General features: G+C 51.5%; 1 protein-coding gene across 3 annotated transcripts; it reads right to left on the bottom strand.

Annotated features, from left to right (window-relative positions):
* Positions 1-2,601: 2,601 nt before the first annotated feature.
* MAPK13 (mitogen-activated protein kinase 13) lies at positions 2,602-12,274 on the bottom strand. 3 transcript variants are annotated; one of them, XR_013534191.1, is made up of 12 exons: positions 12,094-12,274; positions 11,365-11,494; positions 10,053-10,111; positions 6,717-6,825; positions 6,519-6,548; positions 5,849-5,896; positions 5,604-5,725; positions 5,427-5,498; positions 4,212-4,291; positions 3,877-3,955; positions 3,603-3,779; positions 2,602-3,349 (listed from the first exon to the last, which is right to left on the bottom strand). XR_013534191.1 is itself a non-coding variant. In XM_002746473.7 (12 exons), the coding sequence occupies exons 1-12, from the start codon at positions 12,210-12,212 to the stop codon at positions 3,270-3,272; spliced, it is 1,098 nt and encodes a 365-aa protein (XP_002746519.2). In that variant the 5' UTR covers positions 12,213-12,274; the 3' UTR covers positions 2,602-3,269. The 3 variants fall into 3 exon arrangements, 2 of the variants coding, with proteins under 2 accessions (XP_002746519.2, XP_054109901.2); XM_002746473.7 differs by having other exon boundaries at positions 5,611-5,725; XM_054253926.2 differs by lacking the exon at positions 12,094-12,274 and adding an exon at positions 11,885-12,085 and having other exon boundaries at positions 5,611-5,725.
* Between the last annotated feature and the right edge of the window lie 14,710 nt (positions 12,275-26,984).

The following is a 26,984-nucleotide window of genomic DNA, read 5'->3' as shown; positions in this document are numbered from 1 at the left end:
TGGGCTGCACTGGGCCAAAAAGGCTATGTGTCATGTATTGGGGGAGAAAATGGGTCCTGTGGTTAAGTATATCTGGGAAGTGCTGAATTAAATGAGTTGAACGAATCTCTTTACTGCAGGACTTACCAACACCTTTAACCTGTGAATACAGAATGAACCTTGTGGTGGACTCCAGGACTGGTGTCCCATGGGCAGGCCACACTGACCTAAGGACTATGGGAGGCAATAGGAGCTGATGTGATTAAAGAGAACACAAGGGGTTTTGAAGGCCAGGCCAAGAAGGCTGGACTTTTTCCTTGGGACAGTGAGGATTCTCAGCAGGAGACTTAGAGGGACTCGGACTCAAGGAACCTGCAGCAGTTCAGTAACCAGCAAGGTCAAGGCTGGGGCAGGACAGAGCCAGTCCCTGTCAAGGACTCCCCAACTCCTTGACAGCAGGGTCATTCTGTGGGAGAGAAAACGGAGACCATGGACACAGCCAGCAGTAAGGGTCTCAGCGAGACTGGCGAGAAGGGAAGGCTGGGCAACCCTTGAATCCAAGCTGGGCGCAGGTCAAGCCTACTTGGGTTCCAGTCCTGACTCTACCACTTCCTAGCTGTGGGTCAGACGTTGGAATCTGACCCAGTGTCTCTGGGGCCTCAGGGTATTTGTTGTTGTTGTTGAGATGGAGTCTCACTTTGTCACCCAGGGTGGAGTATAGTGACGTGACCTCGGCTCACAGCAACCTCCACCTCCCAGAGTCGAGCGATTCTCCTGCCTCATTCTCCTGAGTAGCCTGTAATCCCAGCTACTCAGGAGGCTGAGGCAGGAGAATCACCACACCTGGCTAATTTTTGTACTTTTAGTAGAGACGGGGTTGATTTCACCATTTTGGCCAGGCTGGTCTTGAACTCCTGACCTCAAGTGATCCACTTGGCTTGGCCTCCCAAAGTGCTGCGATTACAGGCATGAGCCACCATAACCAGCCTTGTTGTTGTTAATTTTTGTTGTTGTCCCGCTGTGTCGCCAGGCTGGAGTGTAGTGGCTCCACTGCACTTGGCTCTCACTACAACCTTCGTCTCCTGGGTTCAAGCAATTTGCCTGCCTTAGCCTCCCAAGTAGCTGGGATTACAGGCACCCGCCACCACACTCAGCTAAGTTTTGTATTTTTAGTAGAGACGGGGTTTCACCATGTTGGCCGGGATGGTCTAGATCTCTTGACCGTGTGATCCACCCACCTCAGCCTCCCATAGTGCTGTGATTACAGGCGTGAGCCACTGTGCCTGACCTTGTTTATTTTTTAGAGCAGTTTTAGGTTGACAAAAAGTACAGAGGTTCCCACGTACTCCCTCCCCTTCCCTCTCCCCAATTTTCCTGATTAGTATAATTTTGCATTAGTATGGCACAATTGTTACCATTTATGAACCAATACTGATACATTATTATTAACTGAAGTCCATAGTTTACTTGAGGGTTCACTCTGTGTTATCCAGTCCTACAGACTGTAACAAATACACAATATGTATCCACCATTACAGTGTCATACAGAAGAGTTTCAAGGCCTTAAAAACGCTGTCTGGGCCTGCAGGGTAGCTCATGCCTATAATCCCAGCACTTTGGGAGGCCAAACTGGGAGGATCACTTGAGTCCAGAATTTCAAGACCAGCCTGGGAAACAGAGAGAAACCCCATCTATACAAAAAAGAAAAAAATTGCTTTAATTAGCCACCTGTAGTCCTGGTACACCTGGGTGGCATACACCTATAATCCTAGCTACTTAGGAGACTGAGGTGGGAGGATGGCTTGAGCCCAGGAGGTTGAGGTTGCAGTGAGCTGTGATTGTGCCACTGCACTCCAGCCTGGGAAGCAGAGCCAGATCCTATCTCAAAAAAAAAAAGCTGTCTGAGCCTTCGTTTTCTGTTTTAACACCTGTAAGATGAGTGTGAAGCTCCATCTGAAGCCCCTCAGCCTCCTACTGTAGGTTTCTGATTAAGGCCTCTCAACAAATCAAGTGGGGCTGAAATCCACTGAATGTCTCCAACTATGGTCTGATATCCATCAGCATCACTAGGCTTGGGTCAGGGCTAGAGGGCCTCATTCAAATGCACATTCTAAGGTCTCAACTCCAGACCTGCTGAGTCACAAGCCCTGGAATGGGGCCCAGGAATCTGCATTTTAACAAGTCCCCTAGTGCACAGGGAAGTTGAAACCCACTGTGCTCCTGACAGCTTGTGCACATGGAAATTTCTGCCAGAGTTTCTCAGATTAAAAACATAGAGGTTCTAGCCACTGGCAGGTCAAAGCTCTGGAGAGCCAGGCCATCTCCCAAAGGGAGCAGAATGGTTGCCATCAAGCCAGGCAAGAGCCCATTTCTGCCTGTGCAGCTCACAGTCTCCAAGCCTGCTGTTGTTTCATATCTTGGTTGCTTATCACTCACCCAAAATAACCTGAATGCAATCTCACCAGCTGCAGCTCTCTCCGCAACTCCCTTAATTTAGCAGCCAAACACATTTGGTTCCTTAACAGAGCACTAGGCCTCAGCACCAGGCCCAGAAAGGGGCCCTCCCTCCCAGCTATGTGTAGTGAGTCGAATAGTTTGCCCCCGGAATTCATGTCCACCTGAAACCTGAGAATGTGACTTTATTCGGAACTAGAGCCTTTGCAGGTGTAATTAATAAGGATCAAGATGCGCTCATACAGGATTAGGGTGGGCCCAAAATCCAATGATTGTTGTTCTTAAAAGAGGAGAGAACGGAAGAGACAGAGACTGGAGGAATGCAGCCCAAGCCGGGAATGCCACCGTCTGCCCACTGCCACCATGAGCTAAAAAGAGCCAAGGAAGGATTCTTCCCCGGAGCCTTCAAAGGGAGCACGGCCCTGCCAACACCTCCAGCCCAGATTTCCAGCCTCCAGAACCATGAAGGAATCAAGTTCTGCTGTTTCAAGCCATCCAGCTTGTGGAAATTGGTTAGAGCATCCCTAGGAAACCAAAGCAGCCCCCCGGCCTGGCTCAGCACCTGCTCAGCCCCACTCCAGCAGAAAGGAAAGACCCCCCACTGCAGGCGATTCTCCAGATGGGCAGTTTAATGTGGCCCATTAGAATCAGAGTTATTTTCTCCCAACCAGCATTTGAATTCTGCATCTACTAGGCCCATTTCCCACTCAAGGAGAAGGACTCTTCCTGTCCTCTGCTCGAAAGGCTGTATTCCAAGAAGGGCTGAGTTTGGTAGTGACAAATAAATACTGGTCCTTGGGTAGTGTCTGGCTGGCAGTGCCATGCAAGATGAGTCCCTACAGCTTCATGCCACTCCGGCGCCGCGAGTCCTTCCGGGCAATGGGGCTGAAGTTCACAATCTCCTTGTAGATGTGCTCTGAGAAAGGCAGCATGGTTTAAGGTGGCAAGAAGGTGCTGAGGGCGAGAAGTCCACCCCGCTTCAGACAGAGCACAGAGAGCAAAGTCAGCTCAAGGAGAAAGAAGCCCACAGGAGACAATGCCCATCAAGAAGGAAGGGGCAGGAGCCTCAGGTGGCAGGTAGGGCTGGCAGAGGCCAGGCACAAAGATGGAGGAGGCAAGGAAGAGAGGCTGTGAGTGGAGGCGAAGAAGCCCAAGGCCCCAGCTCTTACGCTTCCATTCATCCACTGTGAGTTTCTCGTGTTCTAAGGAATCATCAAATGGATGCTGGGCCTCCGTTTCTTCCTCAGGGTCCCGGAAGTGTTCAAAGAAGGGATGGGCAAGGGCCTGCGCGGCTGTCAGGCGCTTGTCCACGTCCAGCTCCAGCATCTTCTCCAGCAGGTCCACGGCTGCAGTGGCAGAGCCGTGAGCCTCACACCAGGCTGGGGAGAGCCCACCCGTGGGGGTGTGCTGAGAGGCCCCTGGGGAGCGGACCCTGAGACTCACCCTGGGGGCTGGCCTGTGGGAAGAGCTGAGTGAAATCCTTCTTGGGGCTCTGTGGCAGGGCCTGGATGTAGGATTTGGCCTGGAAAACAGAAGAGCATCAAATCCCTCAGGGCTCTGGCCTTAGTGCATAGAGCAGGAATTTCAGAAAAGCCTCAGAGCAGGGCTAAAGGCTCAGGTCACAGTCCATGGTGAGATGAAGACAAGAGCGCCTGCAGGGTAGGAGGATGCTGTGGGAAGGTGCTGGCGAGCCGTCTTCCACAAAGGCCTCCAGTCCACCAGGCCCACGTCAGCCAAGCACACAGCCCAGGCCACCCTAGGTCCCATTTACCACCCACCGCTTTGTCTTTCAGCTTCTGCACAAACTCTGTGCCTGGTACCCCGGTCACTTTCAGGATCTGGCTCAGCTGGTCCAGGTCTTGATGGCAGGTTAAGGCTTAGCTTTGCTCTCCTTGTGGGTCTGAGACTGCCCTTCCCGTGATCCCACCATCACTCCACCTGGGCACTGTGGCAATGGGTCGTCCAGACTCCAGCCCTGCCTAACCATCTCCTGCTCTCAGGAGGAGGCTCATTCTCCAGGGCTCAGGGCTCCAGAGGGCCTTCCAACATGGCAGGCTGAGCGAGGGTCCCTACTCAACAAATGCATGTGGATTTCTCAGCTTTCATCCCACTCAGTCATTCTTTTTTGTTTCCTTGTCTTCTGTCTAAAGGCCTGCCCTGCACACACAGGCACTCAATTCATGTGGATGGTGCCAACATGTATTTTCCATAGTGGTAGAATTATAGGTGACTCATTTCTCATCATTTTGCTTATCTACATTTTTTTTTCCTTTTGAGACAGGGTCTCACTCTGTCACCGAGGCTGAAGTGCAGTGGCACGATCTTGGCTCACTGCAACCTCCACTTCCTGGGTTCAGGTGATTTTCCTGCCTCAGACTGCTGGGATTACAGGCGTATGCCACCACACCCGGCTAATTTTTGTGATTTTTGGTAGAGACAGGGTTTCACCTTGTTGGCCAGGCTGGTCTCAAACTCCTAAGCTCAGGTGATCCACCCACCTCCGCCTCCCAAAGTGCTGGGATTACAGGCATGAGCCACCGCGCCCACCCGACATTTTCTTTTTCTTTTTCTTTGAGTTAGGTCTCCCTCTGTCGCCCAGGCTGGAGTGCAGTGGCACAATCATAGCTCACTGCAGCCTCAACCTCCCAGGCTCAAGCAACCCTCCTACCTCAGCCTCTCTAGTAGCTGGGACTACAAGTGCATGCCACCATATCTGGCTAATTTAAAAAAATTTTTTAGATATGGGGTCTCTGTTGCCATGTCTAGTCTCAAACTCCTGGGCTCAAATGATCCTCCCACCTCAGCCTCCCAAAGTGTTGGGATTACAGGCATGAACCACCTCATCCGGCCTTATCTGCATTTACAAATTATTCTACAGGGAGTATGTATCACTCTCACATTAAGAAAAAAAAAAAAAAGACAGTTATTTAAATAAAGTGTCTGCTGAAGGAAGGAATCCCTAGATGGAGTTTGGCTTTTCCAGCAAAGGATACAATCTTTCCCCTTGAACAGAGTTTTCCCTGTCAGCATCTCCGCCATGATACAGCCGACAGACCAGATGTCCACTGCAGAGGTAGGGAGAGTGTCACCTGGGCTGTCTGACCAGGACCCGGCAGCCAGTCAGCGCTGAGTGACCAGATGGCCCCAGGACTGCCCTCTCAGGCACTGACCACTGACCAGTCTGGTTGTAGTGCATCCAGCTGAGGATCACCTCGGGGGCCCGGTACCAGCGGGTCACCACGTAGCCAGTCATCTCGACATCTGCAGGCCGTGCCAGCCCAAAATCCAGGATCTATGGCTCAGGGGATAAACGGAAAAGGAACTTGCAGAGGGGAAGAGGCTCTGGGAGCAGCTTCCAGAGGCTCCCCTTGGGGAGGGCTCATCCACCTCTGGGCTGAGCCTGTGGCCCACTCACCTTCAGTTCACAATCCTCGTTCACAGCCAGGTTGCCCGGCTTCAGGTCCTGGGGGGAGGACAGAGAGTGCGTGCTAGGCTGAGGCAGAGACGGAGCTAGTCTTAGCTCCACCACCACCCAGGGATGTGACCTCAGCCAAGCTCCTTCCCTTTCTGGGCCTCAGTTTCCTCATGTGTAAATGAGGGTTGGACTAGGTGTTCTCTTGGGGCCCATCCAGCTCTAAAATGTTCTTGCTTCTTGAAGCCTGAAACACTCAGCTCAGGGCTCACTGTGTCTGCAGCAATTTCCCCAGGAAGTCCCCTGGGACACACTGACTCTTTTGAGCAGGCCTTCCCTGGCCGTGGCTGGGTCTGAAAAACTCCACATTCTGTGCTCCTGGGAAGTGTCCTATCCCTCCACCTTTCCCACTCCTTCCCACCCCACTTCAGTCAGAGCATGGAGAGTGAAGTCAGCTCAAGGAGAAAGAAGCACCCGGAGAAAGAAGCACCACCAAGAAGGTGGAGCAGGAGCCTCAGGTGGCAGGTAGGGCTGGCAGAGGCCAGGCATAAAGATGGAGGAGGCAAGGAAGAGAGGCTGTGGGTGGAGGTAAGGCAGCCCGAGGCTTCCAGAGAGTCCCCCACCCAGGGATGGGACAGGGGCCTCTGAGGACCATGGCAGAGAAAGCACTCACCCTGTGCACGACCCCAGCTGAGTGGATGTACTGTATGGGAGAGAGAGAAGGGTGAGTCCATGGCCCAGCTTCTGCATCAGGCACTTCAGGCTGGCTCAGAAACCTCCGACCTGTAACAATGCGCTCCCTCCAGCCTCCCCAAACCTCAGGTCTCGACACCAAGGCATCCCCTCTACCACCCTCCAAGTCCCCACCTACCTTAAGGCCTTTGAGCATCTGATACACCAGGTACTGGATCTTATCCTCACTGAACTCCATCCCCATGATCTTCTGCAGATCCGACTGCATGAAGGGCATCACCAGGTAGCTGGAAGGTGTGAGGGCTTCTTGGAACAGTCCCAGGTCCCACCTCAGCCCCAGGTCTGAGCTCAGAGGAGGGGCCTCAGGGCAGAACAGGGGCCAAAGAAACACCCTCCAGTGTACAAAAGCCAGCCCCACCTCAGCCAGCCAGATCACCGCACTGGCCTCTGGGCTCCTGGCTGTCAGCCTCCCATGGTGAGCCGCCCAGCTGGCAGTTGGAGCATGCTCTGGAAAGGTACATGGAGCTGTTTCTGCTCGTCAAAGGTACTCTCTCCTTGCCCTCTTCCACACCCCAGGGAAAGCCACAGCTAGGAGTTAGAAAATCTGCCAGTATTTCCTTCGGCTTCTGTCCAAAAACTGTATCCATCATGCCCAGCTGAGATGCCCCCAGAAACGAACATGTCTACCTTTCCAAGAAGGAAACCGTTCCCAGGAGGGTGGAAGGGGGAGATGGGGAGGCTATCGCAGTCTCCTAGGGGATTGTACAACAGAATGAGGCCAGCAAAATGTTACCGTTATTCAAAGTAGTAAAGCAAAGTCCAGGATAAGGACAAAAAAACTAATAAAAATTATAAAATAGGCCAGGGGCCATGGCTCGCACCTCCAACTCCAGTTCTTTGGGAGATGGTGTCTGGAGATAGCTTGAGGTGAAGAGTTCAAGACCAGCTTGAACAACAGAGGGACCTCATCTTTCTTTCTTTTTTTTTTTTCTCTTTGAGATGAAGTCTTGCTCTGTTGCCCAGACTACAGTGCAGTGGAATGATCTTGGTTCACTGCAATCTCTGCCTACTGGTTTTTTGTTTTGTTTTTTTTTTTTTGTATTCTTAGTAGAGATGGGTTTTACCATGTTGGCCAGACTGGTCTCGAACTCCTGACCTTAGGTGATCTGCCCATCTTGGCCTCTGCAAAGTGCTGGGATTATATGCATGAGCTACTGTGCCTGGCCTGGACCTCATCTTTCAAAAAAAAAAAAAATAGCCAGGTGTGGTGGCATGAGCCTTTAGTCTCAGCTACTCAGGAGGCTGAGGTGGGTGGATCACTTGAGGCCAGGAGTTCGAGATCAGGATGAGGAACATAGTGAGACCCCATCTCCATAAAAAAAAAAAAAAAAAAGGCGGAGGCCGGGCGCAGTGGCTCATGCCTGTAATCCCAGCACTTTGGGAGGCCGAGGTGGGCAGATCACGAGGTCAAGAGATCGAGACCATCCTGGCCAACATGGTGAAACCCCGTCTCTACTAAAAATACAAAAATTAGCTGGTCGTGGTGACTTGCACCTTAGTCCCAGCCACTCGGGAGGCTGAGCAAGGAGAATTGTTTGAACCCGGGAGGTGGAGGTTGCAGTGAGCAGAGATTGTGCCATTGCACTCCAACCCGGCACCTGGCAACAGAATGAGACTCTGTCTCAAAAAAAAAAAGCTGGACATGGTGGCATACACCTATAGGTTCACCTACTCAGGGGGCTTAGGTAGGAGGATGGCTTCAGCCTAGGAGTTGGAGGCTGCAGTGCTTGTGCCACTGCACTCCAGTCTGGGGGACACAGCCCTATCTCTAGAATATCATAAATTTAAAATTTAAAAAAAGTTACCTTAAAAATTGTAAAATAGATTTATTTTTTGGAAAGGACATACTGGAGGCATCTCCAGGAGACTCTGGATGTTGGCAGCCCTCTCCTGCCCGACCACACACCCCGCTCCGGGCCTTACCATGCCTGGTCCCCTGCCGTGTCTTTCACCTCCACTCAGGCACTGGTTATTCCATCTTGGCCACAAACTTCCTGAAGCCTCTCTGTGCTACAACCACATTCCCTTTACTTTGCTTCTTCAATTGACCGCCCCTTCTCCCTCTCTCACCACCAAACTTCTAGAAAGGGTGGTCCACACTCCTGGACTCACTGCCTTAACTCCCAGTCCTGAGTTAACCCGGTTTCTGCTTTCCTCCTACTGCCAGACCACTCAGCTCAAGGTCACCAGTGAATACCTGACAAACAAACCGAGACTCTCTTTTCTTCTTACCTGACCTTTGGTCAAGCCTGAAACTCCTTCTCAATTCTCTGCTGACTCCTCTGCCTCCAATCAGGCCCTCAGCTTCTTCCACCTGCTGATCCTCTTCGATCTCCTCTTTCATGTTGATATCTGAATCTACACTATCTTACCACGTTCTACAATCACCTTTCCCGGGCATCAGCTATCACCCATAGGTGATTATTCCAGCGCAAATCCACATCCCTAGACCAGACCTTCTTTTCCTGAGGTTCACATTTATTTGCAACTGTGATTAAACATCGGAATGAGTGTTCACAGACTCTTTAAAAGTAAAGTGTCTAAATGGAGCTCATTATCTTTCCCTCAAGGCTTGTTCTTCCCCCACCTTGTATTTCAAGCAGGACCGTGCACATCCCCCCACCTCTGCCACCTCCCTCAGCCACTGCGCCCCAACAGACTGAACATTGTGTTGGCCCTGCCTCCCAAATGGGGGCCTCAAGTCTGCTCTCGGTGTCCCATCACCTCTACTTTAGATCTCAGTCTGGGTCACTAACACTGACCTCCAGGCTCTCCCTCTGCCCCAGAGCTGCTTCCTACTACTTTCTTGCTGCTACCCAAGTGCATCCCCGAAATCCCATCTGAACACATCACCTCCCTGCTCAAAATCCCCAGGTCTTGAGGCTGCCTGTAGGACCAATCCAGACTCAGCTTGGCCAAGCCAGCTGCTGGCCTCCACTCACCACACTGACTTCTCCATCTTGTCCAAATAGTCCAGTCTCATTCAGACACTGCACAGGCAAAGCTATACATTTTGCAACTGAATGTTCTGGTTCTGTGCCATTCTCTCAAACACACCCATCAGCCAGAGGCAGCCAAGGCTTCTTAATCCTTGCTTCATGCTAGAAAGAGCTCCAAGGTCCAGACTCACATCTGTGTCCCCAGGAAAGACGAGTTGGTGCTAACCCTGTGAGGACTGGCAGATGTGTCTTTATGGTGTTAAAGCTGGGTAAAAAGCAAAGTAGCTGTGTGGACTGCTCCCCGCAGTCAAGCAGCCACAAAGTCGCTCCTGCCTTTTCCTGTCTGTCTTTGGCTAAAAGCATCTTTCCAGAGAGAATCACACTTGACAGGCAAAGGCACAGGACTGGCAGGGAAGGAGGCTCTCCCTACCACACACGAAATAGAGACCCTGGACCTTCCCCCATCTTGCTCCCTAGCCTGCTAATGCCCCGAAACCCAGTGCAGCTCAACTCACAAGTCATGGAAGTTGCGCAGGGAGGACGCTGGGGTGAAGACATCCAGGAGCCCAATTACCTGGGGAAGAAGTCACCTATGAGGGCTAGAGAGATGCTGCCTTCTCCCACCTCCTCCTGGGCCCAGGCCATGCACAGGGCCATCCCCCCTTTCCTAATACACCACCTCCAGCAGGAGGCAGGTCTCCAACCTTCTTGGAAGCAGTAAAAAGGGCGGAGGCCTAGAGGAATCCCCTGGATTTGGAAGGAGTTTGCAATAAATGGTGACAGAGTCCGGCTGGGGAGAAGGGAAGTTGGGGAGAAGAATGAGGTGTGCTCATTGCTCTCAAGTCTGGTATTCAGGGCAAGCAATGAGACCCACTCTCAACTCACATAGGCAGCAGGAAAGCATGAAGGGAGGGTGGAAGGGAAAAAGGAGGGAACAGGGAAGAGGCTTTCTAGCCAGCAAACTCCCTGCCCCTGACCTCAGGTCTACAGCCACATCCATCCTTGCCTGTCACAGGGCTGGTTCAGAGCCAAGGGCAAGATCACCCTGGCTGGAGGCCAGAAGGAAGGGGTTTGCTGGAAAGGGATGGACTTAAAATGTACATAACATTTTGAAATCAGTCTTTGAAATGTCTGCCCTCCAATCTAGGTATCCTGGAGCAAAGCCTGGCTGCCAGGCCCCGAGCTGGGTCCCTGGTTGTTCAAGCTGCTTCTATCAGACATGATGGTCATGTGCTCAGAGCTGGAGCAATGCTGCCTAGATTGAAACCGCAGCTCTGGTACCAACTAACCACCTAACCTTCGATCCTTGCTGTGCTTTAGTTTCCCCATCTGTGACACGGAAGCAATAGTATTCCTGTATCGCCAGGACTAGACAAGTTCGTGTATGCCAAGCTCTCAGAACATAGGAAGTGCTCACTATGTGTCCATTGCTGTTGCTGTCATCAGGGTCAGGTGGACAGGACACTAACCAGGATTCTAGTCCCAGCTGGCCACAAGCTCTCAAACAGGGAACCAATTACAAAGTTCCCCTGTGCCCATTTTCTCGGTAGGATGAGACAGTCTGTACCTCACAAAGTGCATTCTGCCAAAAACACCCTTTGACCCCTTCCCGGAAAGTGGGCAGGGCAGGTCCCGGCACCCTCTCCTTTCGATACTGAGGCGAGAGGCCCCATCAGGGGAGCAGGGAGGAGACTGTCCCGAGCTCTCCGTACCGGGAGGCCCCGCCTGCGCCGCTCCTGACTCCCCAGGGCAGCCCCCGTCCCTGACTCCCCAGGGCAGCCCCGCTCCCGCTCCCCAGTGCCGCCTGCCGCCGCCGCCACCGCCTACGTTCTCATGCTGCATGTGCTTCAGCAGCTGCAGCTCCCGGTAGGCGCGCTTGGCGAAGATCTCGGACTGGAAGGGCCGGCTCAGCTTCTTGATGGCCACCTTCTCCCCTGACCGCTTGTCGATGGCCGAGCTGTCGGGCACAGGCAGGTCAGCATGCGAGGCTCTCCTCCTGGGCAGTATCTCCCAGGTCGCCCTCACCCCTCCCGCTGGGCAGCTGGACTGGGAGGGGACGCCCACCACCTAGAATATGGGGGAGCTGCGGGGCGCAGGGCAGGGGATGGGAAGCCAGGCAGGAGCCGGGAGAGAGGTACAGCGCCGGGGGCAGCAACGTCTCCTCGCGACAGGATCTCCCCCGACGGGCGGGAGGCTCAGTCTCCCTGCCACTTGGCGAGCCACTTCCCCGTCTTTGGGCCTCAGTGTACTCGTCTGCAACATGGAGGATCTGTCTGATGTACTCCGGGGCCTTGCAGGGGTACAGTCCTGGAGAGCCAGGCCCAGTCTCAACTCAACCCACAGAGACCTCACACAGCCGCCCGGTGAGAAAAGGGAGATGGCGGCTGGGTGGCCCGGGGGAGGGCGCTGGGCCTTGAGGTTCGCGGTACAGGTGGCGCTGGCTAGGGGCCCAGGGCGGCCGGGACGGAAAGGGGAGCGCACGGCGCCCGCCCCGCCTCCCCCCGAGCCCCTCGCGCCCCCCGCGCCCCTCATGCCCCATTGGCTCGGGTGTCTCACCACACGGCGCCATAGGCCCCGCTGCCGACGTGCGTCGGGGACACGTAGGTCTTGGGCAGCTCCCAGACGGTCTTGTTGACGTCCTGCTTGTAGAAGCCTTTTTTCCTGATGAGGCTCATCCCGGGCACCCGATCTCGGCGGCCCCGGCGTGGCGGCTGCGTTCGCGGCCCAACGGGCTCCCAGCGCCCCGGCCCCCGCTGCGCCCGCCTCGCGCCGCCCGCTCCTCCCCCGCGCGAGGGCGGGGGCCCCGGGCTGCGACGCTCCCACCTGCCGGCTAGTCCAGGTGCGCCGGGGCAGCCACGCCTGGGCCTGCCCAGCCCTGCGCTCCCGCGCTTCCGCCCGGTTTGACGGAGCCACCGCGGTAGGTCGCCCAGGCACCGGGTCGAGGCAGCCCTGCGGGACCCCGGTGCCTCCCGGCCGAGCGCTGGCCAGCGGCGGGGCTGGTGGGTCCCAACAGGAGCCGGGAGGCAGCGCCTCCCAGCTCCCTGCAGCCCGGATCTCCGTAGGAAGAGCTCCCCGGGACTGTGAAGACACAGGAAAGCAAAACAAAACCCCACAACCTCTTCCTTAGGGAACAAGTCAAACCTGCGGGAAAGAGCAGAACAGAGTAAGCCAGCACTTCTCACACTCGAGTGTGCGCAGGAAGTCCCGGGCATTTTATTCGATTAAAATGCAGATCCCAACTCGGTAGGTCTGGGGTGGAGCCGAAATTCGGCATTTTCTAGCCAGCTCCCAGATCAGAGGCTTCTGGACCACATCTGGTAAGAGGTTCTCGTGAACCCCCGTACTGACCCCACTTCCTCAGCAACCTCAACTCATAATCAGTTTTATTTCATCTACATTCCTCTCCCACCATCGTTTTGAAGCAAAACCCAGACGTCATATCATTTTATTCATAAATATTTTTGTATCTCTGCAAGGTAAGGATTTTTTAAAATCCACAATACATTCTTAAACCTAAAATTAATAGCACGAATTCTATAATGGCAAATATTCATGCAGGTTCAAATGTGCAGTTTTTTTTTGTTGTTGTTGTTGTTGTTGTTTGAGATGGAATTATAACCCAGGCTGGAGTGCAGTGGCGCCATCTCAGCTCACTGCAACCACTGCCTCCCGGGTTCAAACAGTTATCCTGCCTCAGCCTCTCAAGTAGCTGAGGCCAACAGGCCATGCCACCACACCTGGCTAATTTTTGTATTTTTAGTAGAGACAGGGTTTCACCATGTTGGCCAGGATGGTGGTCTCCAACTCCCGACCTCAGGTGATCCGTTCACCTCAGCCTCCTAAAGTGATTGGATTACAGGCTTGAGCCACCGCCCCGGCCCAAATGTGCAGTTTTGAACACAGTTTCTGTGGGCTTCCTAAGGCCCTGCAAGGACAATGACAAATGCCACCTGTCTGGTGGCCTGGGCAGCCTGAGGGAGATTCTATGCTCAAGTCACGAGGCCTCTGAGGAACAAGGTGGGGATGTGGGGGGAGGAAAGGGTGCAAGGGCTCTGGATGCCCAGCCTGACTTCTCCAACCCCTCTCTGGCCCCTCTCTGTCTAACCCCTCTCTGGCCCCTCTCTGTCCAGCCCCTCTCTGTCCAACCCCTCTCTGGCCCCTCTCTGTCCAACCCCTCTCTGGCCCCTCTCTGTCCAACCCCTCTCTGGTCCCAGGCATGGGGCTGTGGAAGGCAAGGGACCACTTGCTACACTTAGTCAGAGGGAGAGAAAGTGTACTGTACCAGGAAAGAAACTTGCTAGGGGCTTACAGCAAGCTGGGGGTCCACACTAGGGAGTCTGCAGCCCCCAAACTCTGTGCCCCAAACCCTCCCGGGCAGTCCCGCGGCATCGGACACAGCCTGGAAGACCATTCTGGGGTGAGCGTGGGGTGCAGGCTTCACACAACAATGCCCGCCATTATTTCAGGCAGGCAATCTGTCTTTTTCATTTCTGGCATATGGCAGGAAATCAATAAATGTGTGGAGAATGAATGGAGGAGTCAGCCCATTAGATGTGAAAGAGTTATTTAATAAACACTTATGTTTGCCATGTGCCAGTCATTAAGTGTTTTATATAACTCACTTAATCCTGGTAAGAGGCCTATGAGTCAGTACTATGATTGTTCTCATTTTAGAGATGAGGAACCCGAGGTACAGAGAGGCTAAGTAATTTTCTCAGGATAACACAGCTGATAAGGGCAGTGCTGGGTGAAAGCAAGTACAGCCTGGTTCTAGGGACCCTGCTCTTGGCTGTGAGGCTATGCAGTGGCTTCAAGTTGAGAGAATTGCTCCTCAAAGGCAATGGCCTTGCCCACATCATAAGGACATGTCTACTGATTAGACTGTGTCTCCCTCAGCCCATCCTGCTCTGGGGTATCTGATATTTTCCCCAGCCTTTTCCCTCCCTCACCCCCTGCTCTGGCCCTGAGACCCACGGGAGCCTAAACAACAGGGTTTTGTCCCAGGGGGTGCTGCAGGAGTTTTGGACCTTTGGGATCAGTGGCACCAGTGCAAGGTACCTTGATTTGAAGTTGGGGTGGGGTCCTGGAAGCCCAATTTTACGCTGGACGCAGGCAAAAGAGAGTGAGTGATCTGGGAGACTCAGGATTTCTTGGTTTGAGACTCCAGTAAGGAAATGGGCTAGGATGTGGCAGCAGGTGAGGCTGGACTCTGTCTGCCGCACGTCTTCAACACCGGAGCAGGGCAGAGGTGAGCCAAGGACTGTGGGGATACCAAGGGCATGTTCATTGCCCAAGTGGGTGCAATCTCCCTAGGACATGAGCAGCCACTTGGGCTGTGGCTCCAGATGCTGTTGAGCAAGGGTCAGGAAGTGACTCAGGCCTCCGACTCTGCTGACACTGACCCCTACTCTGGGCCTGACTGGCCCTACGTTACTCAGCAGCCAGGCAGCCTGGGGGGAGCCCTTGGAGGATCCAGTCAGGGAGCCATGAGTGGGAGGGGAGGAGAAGAGGGTCACTCAGGTCATTCTGGATGCCCTGCCTCCTCAGCCTGAGGCTCTCTCCTTTTGAGTTCCAAGGGTCCTTTGCTCTTCTCCTTTCCAGACACCAACCCAACCAAGGTTGTCTTGTTGGTTTCTGCACTATGAATGTGGAGGCAGGGGTTCAGGAAACCAGCTTTGGAATGAGGCCTGCATTTGCATCTCTTCTCTGTCATTACCTGCTGTGTGACCTTGGGCAAAGTTTGGTCCCCTCTCTGAGCTTCAGAGTCCTCCTTGTGAAATGGGGATAATATTAAAGTATGACAAGCATATTGAAAAAGCCTTAGGATTGTATCACTTCAGGTGTCGTGTAAGTATATTCCTCACAACAACCCGAGGTAGGAGCTTTCAATGCCTCCAACCCGAGATCACCAGAAACACACATGTGGGTGAAGAAGCTGAGCTGATGACTCCTTGCAGTGAGGGAGAGCATGCACCATGGGGATCACAGGTGTCCCAGGAAGGGGCATTAGAAAGGATTTGGTCTAATGTTGGAGTTGTGTTAGGTGATTTGGGAGGGGTGAAGGAAGCGGGGCTTTGTTCTGGGTTGATGCCGTCAGGAAGTGGAGGTGACACTGTGATTGGGAGTCTTGATGCATCTTGCCTAGAAGGAAAGCCGTCTAGAGCAAGGTGAAGCTACAGCTGGTCAAGCAGCAGCCTCCACTCAGCTTAGCTCTACGGGGGGATTTTGGTCATTTCTGTGGTTTGGACAAAATTCATGTTTTGTTCGTGTTCTAATATGATTATAGAGTAGTTTCATTTTTGTCTTGGTCTGTCCTGGTCAGGGATGGCCTTGTTCGCTGCTGATGTCTGTGAAATTCTCTATGTTTAGCACAGCAAGACCGAATTGCACCAGGCTGGACAGCTCCGAGCAACCAAGTCCTGGCTGATGGGACCAGGCAGCTCCCAGATGTCAGGGCTGCTCGGTCTATTTCAATATAATTATTCCCCTAGTACACATGGAGAGAACTGAGGCGCAGACAGGTTAAGTAATTTGCCCGAGGTCACACATTACTAGGAAAGTGGTGAACATGATCTTCATTCCTGGCATCTGGCTCCAAAGTCTGCACATTTAACCACGAACTAGAATGCCTGGTGCCCAGCAAATACCTGAGAAGGGGCTGTTGTCGTATTGTCTTCTAACTAGTCTGTGATCCTCTGGAGGCAGAGACATGGTGTGGGGATTGATGACTGGTTTATTAGAGACTGAGGCAAAAGCCCCACATAACTATGAGGCTGTCGCATCCCCTATCCTGGTCTCCCGGACCCCATCTTGCCCCAGGAGCACAGCAGCCACCCTCCCTATTCCAAATGGCAGGACCAACATGAACATCCTCACCACGAGTCCTCCAAAGATATGAGAAAGCGTGACACATCCGGGGTCCACTGAGGATGGGAAAGGCCAGGGAGTCCTAGAGCTCTGGCCCCAGCTCTAGAGATTCCTATGCTCTTTAGGGCTTTCAAAACTCCATGAAACAAGCAAAATTGCAAGGAGGCAGGGAGATGCAGAAGAAAGACTGCACCTGTGGGCTGCTCTGTGGTGTGGTAAGCTGTGTGATCTTAGATAAGTTAGTTGGCTCCTCTAAGCCTCAGTTTTCTCATTTGTTAAATGGGAGTGGGTGATAAGACCCACATCACAGCACTGTTGTGAAGACTAAAAGAGATGACTCGAGGAGTATCCAGTTCACCTTGGCACACAGTAGGTCTTGCCAGAGGCTCCTTCCCCAGTGAACTGTGTCAGCTCTGCCCGGGCACATCAGCTGCCCGACCCCAGCCGCTGCTCTTTGGCTGTCCAGTCCCTGCCCCAGAAATGATCCCCTCGGTGACGGTCAGCTCAAACTCACATCCAACTCCTCTATTAAGTTTTTTGCCAGATACTCAGCACAAGGATTCATTGACCCATTTATTCAACATATATTTGTTGGCTGGGTATGGTAGCTCACGTCTGTAATCCCAGCATTTTGGGAGGCTGAGGCAGGAGGATCGCTTGAGCCCAGAAGTTTGAGACCAGCCTGGGCAACATGGTGAAACCCAGTCTCTAGTAAAATTTAAAAAAAAAAAAAATTTAACCAGGTTTGGTGTGTGCTCCTGTGGTCCCAGCTACTCGGGAGGCTAAGGTGGGAAGATTGCTTGAGCCTGGGAGGTTGAGGTTGCAGTGAGCTGCGCTCCAGCCTGGGCAACAGAGCAAGACCCTTCCTGTCTCAGTAAACAAATCAATAATTTAAAATGTTGATATTTAATACATTTGGTTGAACCAAACGTAATGGCAGGTGGTATTAAGTGCTATGGAAAAATAAGGCAGAGTAAGGGTTTAAAAGACTAGTGAGTACTATTTGATCAGGGAAGGTCTCTCTGAGGAGGCAACATTTGAGCAGCCCTTGAATAGGTCTGGGAGTGGGTCCAGCAGACATCTGCGGAAAGAGCAGGTGTCTGCCTTCCAAACCCCTCAGGGGCACTTGACGCTGCAGACCAGGCCCTGCCCTGCCCGAGGCACCCGGCCTCATTCCTCCTGTGTCCATTACTTCCCTACTCCAGCAGCCTCTGGTAAGTCCCTCAGGGGACCAGCTTAGATCACCTGGCACACCTTACTGACCTCTGGGAACTTTTTTTTTGAGACAGAGTCTCACTCTTGTCACCCAGGCTGCAGTGCAATGGCACGATCTCAGCTTATGGCAGCCTCCACCTCCCGGGTTCCAGCAATTCTCCTGCCTCAGCCTCCTGGGTAGCTGGGATTACAAGCATGCCCCGCTAATTTTTGTATTTTTAGTAGAGACGGGGTTTTACCATGTTGACCAGGCTGGTCTCAAACTCTTGACCTCAGGTGATCCTCCTGCCTTGGCCTCCCAAAGTGCTGGGATTACAGGCGTGAGCCACTGTGCCCAGCCAACTTCTGGAAACTTGACAGAGTGCTCGTCCCCTTCTGCGAGGCCCTTTCCCAGACCTTGTCTCCCCATTACCTCTTTCCCTTCTCAGGGCAAGGGCTGGTCAGCAGACTTGGGGTCCAGGCAGAACATCTATCTTAGCAGCAAAAGACAAGGCACCCTCTGCTGGGTACAGTGGCTCACTCTTGTGATCCCAGCATTTTGGGAGGCTGAGGTGGGCAGATCATCAGAGGTCAGGAGTTCGAGACCAGCCTGGCCAACATGGTGAAACCCCATCTCTACTAAAAATACAAAAATTAGCCAGGCATGGTGGTTCACGCCTGTAATCCCAGCTACTCAAGAGACTGAGGCAGGAGAATCACTTGAACTGGGGAGGCAGAGGTTGCAGTGAGCCAAGATTGCACCATTGCACTCCAGCCTGGGTGACAAGAGCGAAACTCCATCTCAAAAAAAAAAAAAAAAAAAAAAAAAAAAAAAAGGCACCCTCCTTCCCAGGCACCCTTATAAACTATAGGAATTTTTTTTCTCTGGGCCTCCACCTCCTCCTCTCTCCCTGCCTCAGCTTTAGCACACCCTGATGGAGGATGGGGGTGGGGACAGCTCTGCGAATCGGGCACCTCTCAGCCTTCTGGGGCCCGAAAGACAGGCTTCCCCTCTTCACACCTCCCTCCACACACTGTCTAGTCCACACTCCCCTTTCCACTCCACCCCTAAGGCCCACCTCCCTGCACCCAGCCCACAGGCCAGCCCCCTCCACTTGACCCTACAAAGATGTGGTTGGAGGGTCTGGTGCCCAGGCCTCCATTCCATTTGATCTCTGCCTTGTCCTTGGTAGCATTCAGCATAATATTAATTAATCCTCATTGTCTCTTGTGAAATGTCCCTCTTCACCACTGGACAATGACTCTGTCAGGGTGACGGCAGTATTCTGGCCACTGCTGAGCCCCCGGCACTGTGCCTTGCCCATAGTAGCTGCTCAGTAAATATGTAGTGACTGAAAGAACCAAGGATTTTTGGGTGCAGGGTCCAGCCCTACAGGGTTCTGTGAGCCCCTCCCGGCTGGTGCAGAGACGAGAAATTGTAGAAATAAAAGGCACAAGACATGGAGATCAAGAAAAGAGAGTCTGGGCCCAGGGGTCCACTGCTACCCAAATCACAGAGACCAGCAGTGGCCCTGAATGCCTGGATGTTCTCACTTTTATTGAGTTGCAAATCTGGGGGCAGGGTAGGTAGGGCATGGCCTTGGTGGTCGGAGACTGGGGGCAGGGTAGATAGGGTGTGGCAGTGATGGGATCAAGTACATCACGTGTCACTCAGGTAGGGGCTCAGGAATTTCTGGCACCCTAAGTGAGGTAAGGAGCATAATGCATCAGCGCTTTTTCCATACTTACCAAGAAACAACTAAAACATTAAGATTTACATTACTATTACTGATTATCTTTTCTAAGGCAAAAGGAACCAGGTGCAGAAGCAGAGCATGAGCGTAGACATGGAGCGTGACCACTGACACACAGCATCACACAGAAACAGTTAAGCCCCCGGATGTCTGTGGGCCTCCCTGACAGCCGTCAGGCCTTGCCACAAGAGCTTGGAGAAGTGGAGTTTTCTCCTAACTCCTCCGGGGAAGGAGACATCTCAGCTATTTTGGACGTCTCCTTCCCTAGCTGGCTGAACAGTGGGCGCTTTCCCAGCGTCGGCGCTGCTGCACAGCCAAGGCGCCCTCCAGCAGCCCTTATGCGGGCGCGACAGAGGGCTTAGAGCATCTTGCCTTAGTGTCATTCATTTCACAACGTCACCCTAGGTTCACACTTCTGACTTGAAAGACATTAGTAAAAGAATTAAGATGACCTATGAATAACTAATAATTACTATAGTTTTATTTCTAGTTACTTTCTTCTTCATTATTTATATGAAAATAGGCTGAGGCCTTTTGCTCCTGCCTCGGTGTTTATGGGATCTCCCCCCTACATTTGGGTACTAGTGGTAGGAAGAAGATGTGACTTGAAGACCCAAATGTGGGACCGAGTAAGCCACAGTAGGGGACTATGCCTGGCTAGCCTACCACAGGCTGGGTATCTGGGATGTGTGGTTACTGTTGGGTCTGATACAATCTGTCCTAGGATGTTTCTGACTTCGCTCTCTTCTTCCCTTGCTCCCTGAGGCAAGGCCTAGAGGCCTCATCCTTGTGGGCCCTCAAGCATGAGGCTGGACCTTGGTATGGTGGTAAAAGAACCAGAGTGTAGAACCTGAATCTGAGGCCTCTTCTCTTGCCATGAATTTGCACCAAACGTATGCTCCAAAGCAGACAGCCTCACACAGGCTGTCCGCAGCTGTCTCCCTGCAGACAGCCCTCCTCACCACTCCCAATGAAGATCTGCATGAGTCAGATGCTCTCCCTTCGGAGTTCTCTTCCCTTCCTTCCTTTCTCCCTCCCTCCCTCCTTCTCTCCCTCCCTTCCTTCTTTCCAAGCTTAACTCTAAACTCACATCTTCAAGGAAGTGTTCCAGAGTGAACCGTAGATCTGCTCACCCCAATAACCCTGTGCGTGTCCTTCTCTCCCCATGAGCCCACTGCACACCCCTCCTTCCCCCGCACAGCCTTCGTGAGGTCCACATGCTTGAGTGTGCTTGTACTCCTGGGAGCCAGTGAAGAGGTAGGCGAGGACTGGGAGGCAGGGCTGAGTCCAAATTTCGTGCCTCCATTTGTGGCTGCAGGTGAGCACATGCCTCTGAGCTTCCTCATCACTAAGATGGGAGAATGTCACTCACATAGCCAGGGACAGCAAGAGGGTTTCCTGAAGCATCACCTGCCAGGTTGCAGGCATTGTGCGTGGTGCTCCCTCTGGTCCTTCAGAACTGTCGTGTGTCACCTTCTCTGAGGTCCACCCCCCCCCACCATCTCCTCATTACGAGCCACGCTCCCCTGGCTTACCTGGCCTCGTCCTCCTTCAAGTCCTGTGTACCTCTTCACATACTAGTTTATCGTCTGCGCCTTTCTACTAGAATGTCATAAAGTTGGGGATGGTAGGGGCTTTGTCTGTTTTGTTCATCACTGAATTTCAAGTAGCAGGAAGAGTGCCTGGGAGCTGGTGACCGGCTGAATGGCAGGGATGTAGCAGGGCTTTTATCCACAGCAGCCTTGTTATCACTGCGTCTGTCTGTGCAGCTGATCTGCAGGCCCAGCTCGCCTGTGTGCCTGGGGCAGTCTCTGCCCTACTGACCTTACAAACCACAGTAATGCGGCCAGGTCCTGCCTGGACTCCTGTGCAGCCTGCCTCAGGCAGGGGAGGCTGTGCATCCCTGAGGCCACCTCCACATCCTGTCTGTCCAGGGCAGAGGCCACAGGATCTCCTGCTCCACCCTTCTAAGTAAACTATCCAATGTCAGGACACATAGATCCTCTCCAAGAGCCCTATGAACCCTCGTCAGGGGCAGAGAAATCCAAACTAGACTAGTAGGGCTACCTGCCTTAGCAGAGGTTGGGGCTCTGATTCCAGCTCTGTCTCTAATTTGCAGTGTGAACTTAGGTAAGTCAGACTGCTTCTCTGGATACATTTGTTTTCTATTATATGCATTTAGTAAACATGGAAAGAGCACGAATTACTTGCCAAAAGTTGTTATAAGAGCTTTACATGTAAGGACTCTATGAGATGGGTTAACAGTGTCCCCCATTTTAAGTATAACAATGAAGCACAGAGAGGTGAAGTGATTGCCTAAGGACACACAGCTAGTACTAGAGCTGGGAGTGAAGCCCAGGTAGTCTTGCCCAGGGTCAGTGCTAGCAACCACTTTGCTCAGCTGTGCTGGCCGATCTTTTCTAAGAAATGAAATTAAATAGAAAGAACATTGGGAGACCCTATCTCTAAAAAAAAAAATAAGAAAGAGTCATAGCGAGAGAGTGGCAGCACACACTGTCACCGTCAGCCCAAGCACAGGTGTGGCAACAGGGATGAGTAAGGGGCTGCGGAGGGGAAGCCACCAGCTTGCCCCCATCCTGGTGACTACGCTTCCCTGACAAACAGCTTCTCCTTGCTTCTCAAGCCCTGACTGGTCTTCACTCCCTTACACTTGCTCAAGGCTGCCCTTCCTAAGCCAGGGGGCATCGGATCCAGCTTTGGTCACCTGGAAAGAGGGTGCACCAGCTGGGCAGCTTGAGGGCAGCACAGCTCCCGTGTGACAGGCAGTCAGCGGCAGCCCAGCTGTGATTAATCTTCCTGTTTCAGAACAGACTTTCTTCCCCAACCACCCCACCCCTGGTAGTGTTCAGTGGCCTCCAGGATGAAGTTTAGTTTTTAGTCTGTTAAACAAGGCTTGCTGCCATCCTGACGGGCCCCACCTTTCTTGCTGATCGGATCCTCCCAGGTGTCTATGCCCAGGGAGCCTCCATTCTAGCCATCCGCAAGTGTGCCTTCCTCAGCCATCACCGCGCCCTTGCTTGAGCTGTTTGTGATCTATCTGGAATGCCATTCCTCTGCTTTGCCAAGTTTAGGGGGGATCCTCGTTCCTTACAACCTGCTCAGCAGCTCTTCCTGGGCCAGCTTTGCCAGGCCACTCTCGCCAGTGCCCTTAGACTTGGAATTGCCAGTTAACTTTCAAACAAACCTAAATTGTAAGTTCTTGAGGGCATGAGTGTCTTATTTTTCTCTATCCTCCTTACTTACTTGGTAACTAAGGGAAAGCCTTAATCCACTCAACCACATTTTGCCAGGCACCTGTGAAGACACTGAGAATACATGGGCAAATGTGACAGTCCCTGCACTCAAGAAGCTCCTACCCCAGTGAGGGAGGCAACAGGAAACAGTAACAACACTGTGTTCGGCAGGTGGGAGGGTAAACTGAGACAAGCTTTTAGGAGAACCATTTGGCAATGCTACCAAAGTGCTAAAATGTGCATCTTGTTCATCCTGGTAGTTCGATAAGCCATCAATTTAGGGAAACAAAGTGAAACAGAGGGACACAGACTTATCACGGCATTGCTCATCATCTGTATCAATAAAGAGAAGTTTCCAGCATCATGGGGGGCGGGGGCGCGGGGGAGAGGAGAAGGAAACACTGCCTAGATGAGTAGGAAACACTGCCTAGATGAGTCGTCTCAGATTTGGAGAGTATGTTCAGGATAGCCTGCCTAAAACATAAAGAGTAAGTGCTGAGGGAGAAATTCACTTGGCTGGTGGGGGTGGCAGGAGGAGTGAAGGACCTTCTCAAGGCAGAACATTGAGTATTGCACACATGCCATATCACTTCTGATATTTTAAAAATAGCACATCATAGATATTCAGCATCATGACAGAAATTGTGGCAAACACATATAGTTCTTACTATGAGCCACCTAATAAGTGCTCTACATTGGTTAATGTACTTAACCCTCACCACAATCCTGTGAAGACGGCATGATTATCAATATCATCCCATTTTACAGACGTGATAACTGAAGCCCTGAATGATTAAGCAACCTGCTGAGGTTACACAGTGTCAGTGGTGGAACCGGGACTAGAACCTAAGCTGTCTGGCTCGTGACCACTGAAGCCCTTTCCTGCCCCTCTCTGAGTCCATGCTCTCCCTCCCTTCCTAGAGGTGACTCCCTACAAGTTGGTGTTTATTGTCCTTCTCTGCTTTTAGTTTTACTGTATTTGTATGCATCTGTAAACGATATCAAACTAGATCGTTTTGCAGTCCCCTTTTTCACTTACAGTTGTCGGTGAGATCTGCCAACATGTGAGTCGTCTCTCAGTTTCTCAACCTCACACTGCTAACCTGCTTTTGCTGGATGATTCTTTGTGGTGGGGGCCATCCTGTGCATTGCAAAAATGTTTAGCAGCATGCCTGGCCTCTACCCACTAGATACTCACCACCCTCACCTCCAAGTGTGACAACTAAAAATGTCTCCAGACGTTGCCTCATGTTCCTGGGACAGAGACAAAGTCGGGGGTCTGGGGTTGGTGGTGGCAAATCATTCGAATTCATTTGCCTTCACTGCTGTTTAATATTTTGTTGTATAAATACATACTGCAGTTTATTTCCTATTCCCCTATTGGCGGCCTTTGAGGTTTGTTCCCATTTTTTTCTATTATAAATGATGCTGAGTGAAAAGTCTCTATAATCTATTCATTGTGGACATACGAGAAAGCTTCTCTAGAATAATTACCTAGAACTGCAGCTATGTACAGCTTCTGCCCTCACTAAATCCTGCCAGACGGGCACCAATGTATGAAAGCTCTACAATTTTTGGATGGGAAAATTCATTTGCCTTTTCCTGAATGGCTTCTAGGTTTTGGGACATGCTTTGAAAGCTTTTCTCCATTTAAATCTTTGATCTGTCTGGAAATGATTGTGGCTGAAGGAGGAAAGTGGCTATCCAGCTGTTTCAACACCATTTATTGACACAGATATCTGAATAATAATGAGTTTTAAAAGTGACATATTTTTCCAGATGTAGGAAAATTTCTAGGAGTTACACCAATCTGTCAACAGCTATTGTTTCCAGGTAGTGCGATAATGAATGTTACCTATCCACCTTTAAAAATTTTCAACAGTAAATGTTTTGTGTGATGAAAGAATAATAATAGACCAGTTAGACAAACTAATGTGGTAAGTGCTTTGACCCTAGTAATATCAGCACAAGTTACATAAACACTTGGAGGGGTACCTGACTCAACTGGAGGCTGGGGAGAGGGCTGGTGGGGTGGGGGCTGTTTCCTCACAGTGAAGCAGGATGGGGCTTGTTGAGGGCAGAGCAGCCACTCAGCTGTCTGCCTCCAGATGGGGACACTCCCCACCACAAGCACTGTGTCAGCACCAGGATCAGATAGTCATTGCCTGTCTCATGGGGCAGAGCTGTGGGTGGCTGTTTCCATACAGGACAGTCGGCTCTGTCACACTTGAGCAATGGCCCAGGGGAAATGGGTCTTCTTGTAATGGCAGTGGATGGTGACTGCACACTTCAAGCTGGAAACACAGTGGAGACAGCTGATCAGGTCAAGATAACCCAAGAGGACATGCAGCCCCGGATGCCATGACAAATCCTATCATTTGCCAACTGAGTGCGAGGGACGTGCATCAAAGGTGCACAGGCCCAGAAATGGCTTCCAGCAACAGGTGCTTAGAGTTTCTCTTCTAGGGGTGCCAGGGAGATGGTATAGTCATTGCTTCAGTGAACAACTCCATGGGGGCAGGAATTTGACTTTTATTGTTTCCCATATCCCCAGTGCCTGACAGATGGAAGGTACCTAAAAGATATTTGTAGAGTGGCTGAATGAGGGTGCACGATACCATAATGCCTTCCAATTCCCTTTTTTTCTCCTTGATATTTTCGTTTTAAAGTGGTAGACGGATGGGGAGAGAGTAGGAATTATCTGGATCATGGCCAACCATCAGCCACTTTCAATAATCTTTTGGTTCTTGTTCTAATTCATTAAATTGCTGCGCATCCAACTTGAATTACACAGCAAGACACTGCAAAGAGAATCAGAAGCCAATTCTTCTAACATCTATCTCTTCTTAAACAAGGAAATTCCGCACAGCACCATTTCTTAGGCAAGGGAGATAATCCATACATATTTGCTTTCTTTTTTAGATGATCTTTGCTTCTAAAGACTATTGATTGTAAAAACAGGAAGCAAAAGACAAGGTGATTTGCAAGGGATTAAAAGCCGATTTAATCCCATTTACTGACTCTTGGTCAGTAAGGACTGAATGCCTACTGTGTGCCAGGTACCAAGTACTGCTCTAATGGGACAAGGTCACTGTGTGCACACCAAGGTCTCCCTGCACACCAAGGTGACAGGGCCACCATAGTGAACAAGGCATGCTCTGTCCTCAATGACATGCAGCCTTATGCCAGTATTTGGCATTTACTGTATGCCCAGGGCTTTTCATGTCTTAACTCATTTAGTTCTCATAACCCTATGAGATAGACTCCAAGAGATTAAATAATTTGCCCAAGATTGTACCGATAGGAAACAGTGGGGTTGTGATTTGAACAGCCCCACTGTCTGCTGCTGGTACAATCTGGGCAAATTACTCAATCACATTAAGGTTCCAGAGCCTGTGGTCCTAACCTTTATATGCTTTTCCTTTTTGAGCAGGTGGTACAAACAGCAAGCAATAATAAAGCAGTGTGATCGGTGCCACCACTAATCAATCCAGAAGAGTACAGGTGCATGCAGAAGACACACCTAATTCAGGCTTGGGGATGGTCAGGGATTTGCAGAGGAAGTGATGTCAAGGCTGAACAAACGAACGAATACATTAGCTCAGAGGAATGAGGAAGGAGAAGGAAGAGGGTTCTAGAGAGAGGGACTCTCATGCACAAAGACCAGGAGAGAAAGCAAGAGCACACCGTGACCTTGTCCCATTAGAGCGGTGCTATAGAGCAGAGCCAGAGGGAAGCGTGTTAGTCTTCTAGGACATACAAAGAGAGTGCTGACTTAAGCCCTTTCAGCGGAAAGTTGGAAAAGGTAGTTTCTCTTCAGAGGACTGGAGGTGCATTTCTATCCCAGATGAGTAGAGAAGTGAGGGCAAGGGGGCTGGGACCCAATGTGTGCACCAGGTGCCTGGCTGTGGCTGCCAGGGACTCCTCCCCAGTCTGGCCAGCAGCAGACAGAGTCCTTATGGAAATTATGCTTACATTTTAAATTTTCTTTCAAAAAACCGAAAGAGGCATGTCTAACACCAATGCTATAAGATTCTTTGGAACCAGGAGTCTTTCAGCATTGATATGAGGAGGGTCTGTTGAATCCAGCCTGGGTTGTAATGTGGCTGTATGAGAAAGACATTACTTGTATAGAATATGCAAGAATGGAAATTACCTAATATGCAGCAGGAGTTCATTAGAATAACTACTTTTTAGTAGGGAGGCAAGGAAAGTAGGGGGAAGGAGATGAAGGAAGGAAAGAAGATAACAGGGAGCCCGGTCTGTCCTTCACTGTGGAGGTTTCACTTCTTAGGACTCCAGGTCTCCCCTCATTTGGTCTGTCAGCAATTCTCAGCAGGTGCACTGAAATCTCTGGGGGCATTTTTGGTTATCACAC

The sequence above is a fragment of the Callithrix jacchus genome, chromosome 4 (genome assembly GCF_049354715.1).
Source record: "Callithrix jacchus isolate 240 chromosome 4, calJac240_pri, whole genome shotgun sequence".
Taxonomy (NCBI): Eukaryota; Metazoa; Chordata; class Mammalia; order Primates; family Cebidae; genus Callithrix; species Callithrix jacchus.
Note: the sequence above shows the minus strand (reverse complement) of the source record. Positions and strands in the feature narration are given on the sequence as shown.

What these genes read in the sequence shown, in the direction of transcription:
- MAPK13 (XM_054253926.2), bottom strand. Translation starts at nt 12,069, where the DNA reads ATGAGGGGCGCGGGGGGCGCGAGGGGCTCGGGGGGAGGCGGGGCGGGC. An exon ending in TCACCGGGCGGCTGTGTGAG is followed by an intron (nt 11,495 to 11,884) that starts GTCTCTGTGGGT and finishes TGTGCCCGACAG; the next exon opens with CTCGGCCATCGACAAGCGGT. An exon ending in CCCACAGGCCAGCCCCCAGG is followed by an intron (nt 3,780 to 3,876) that starts GTGAGTCTCAGG and finishes CTGCCACTGCAG; the next exon opens with CCGTGGACCTGCTGGAGAAG.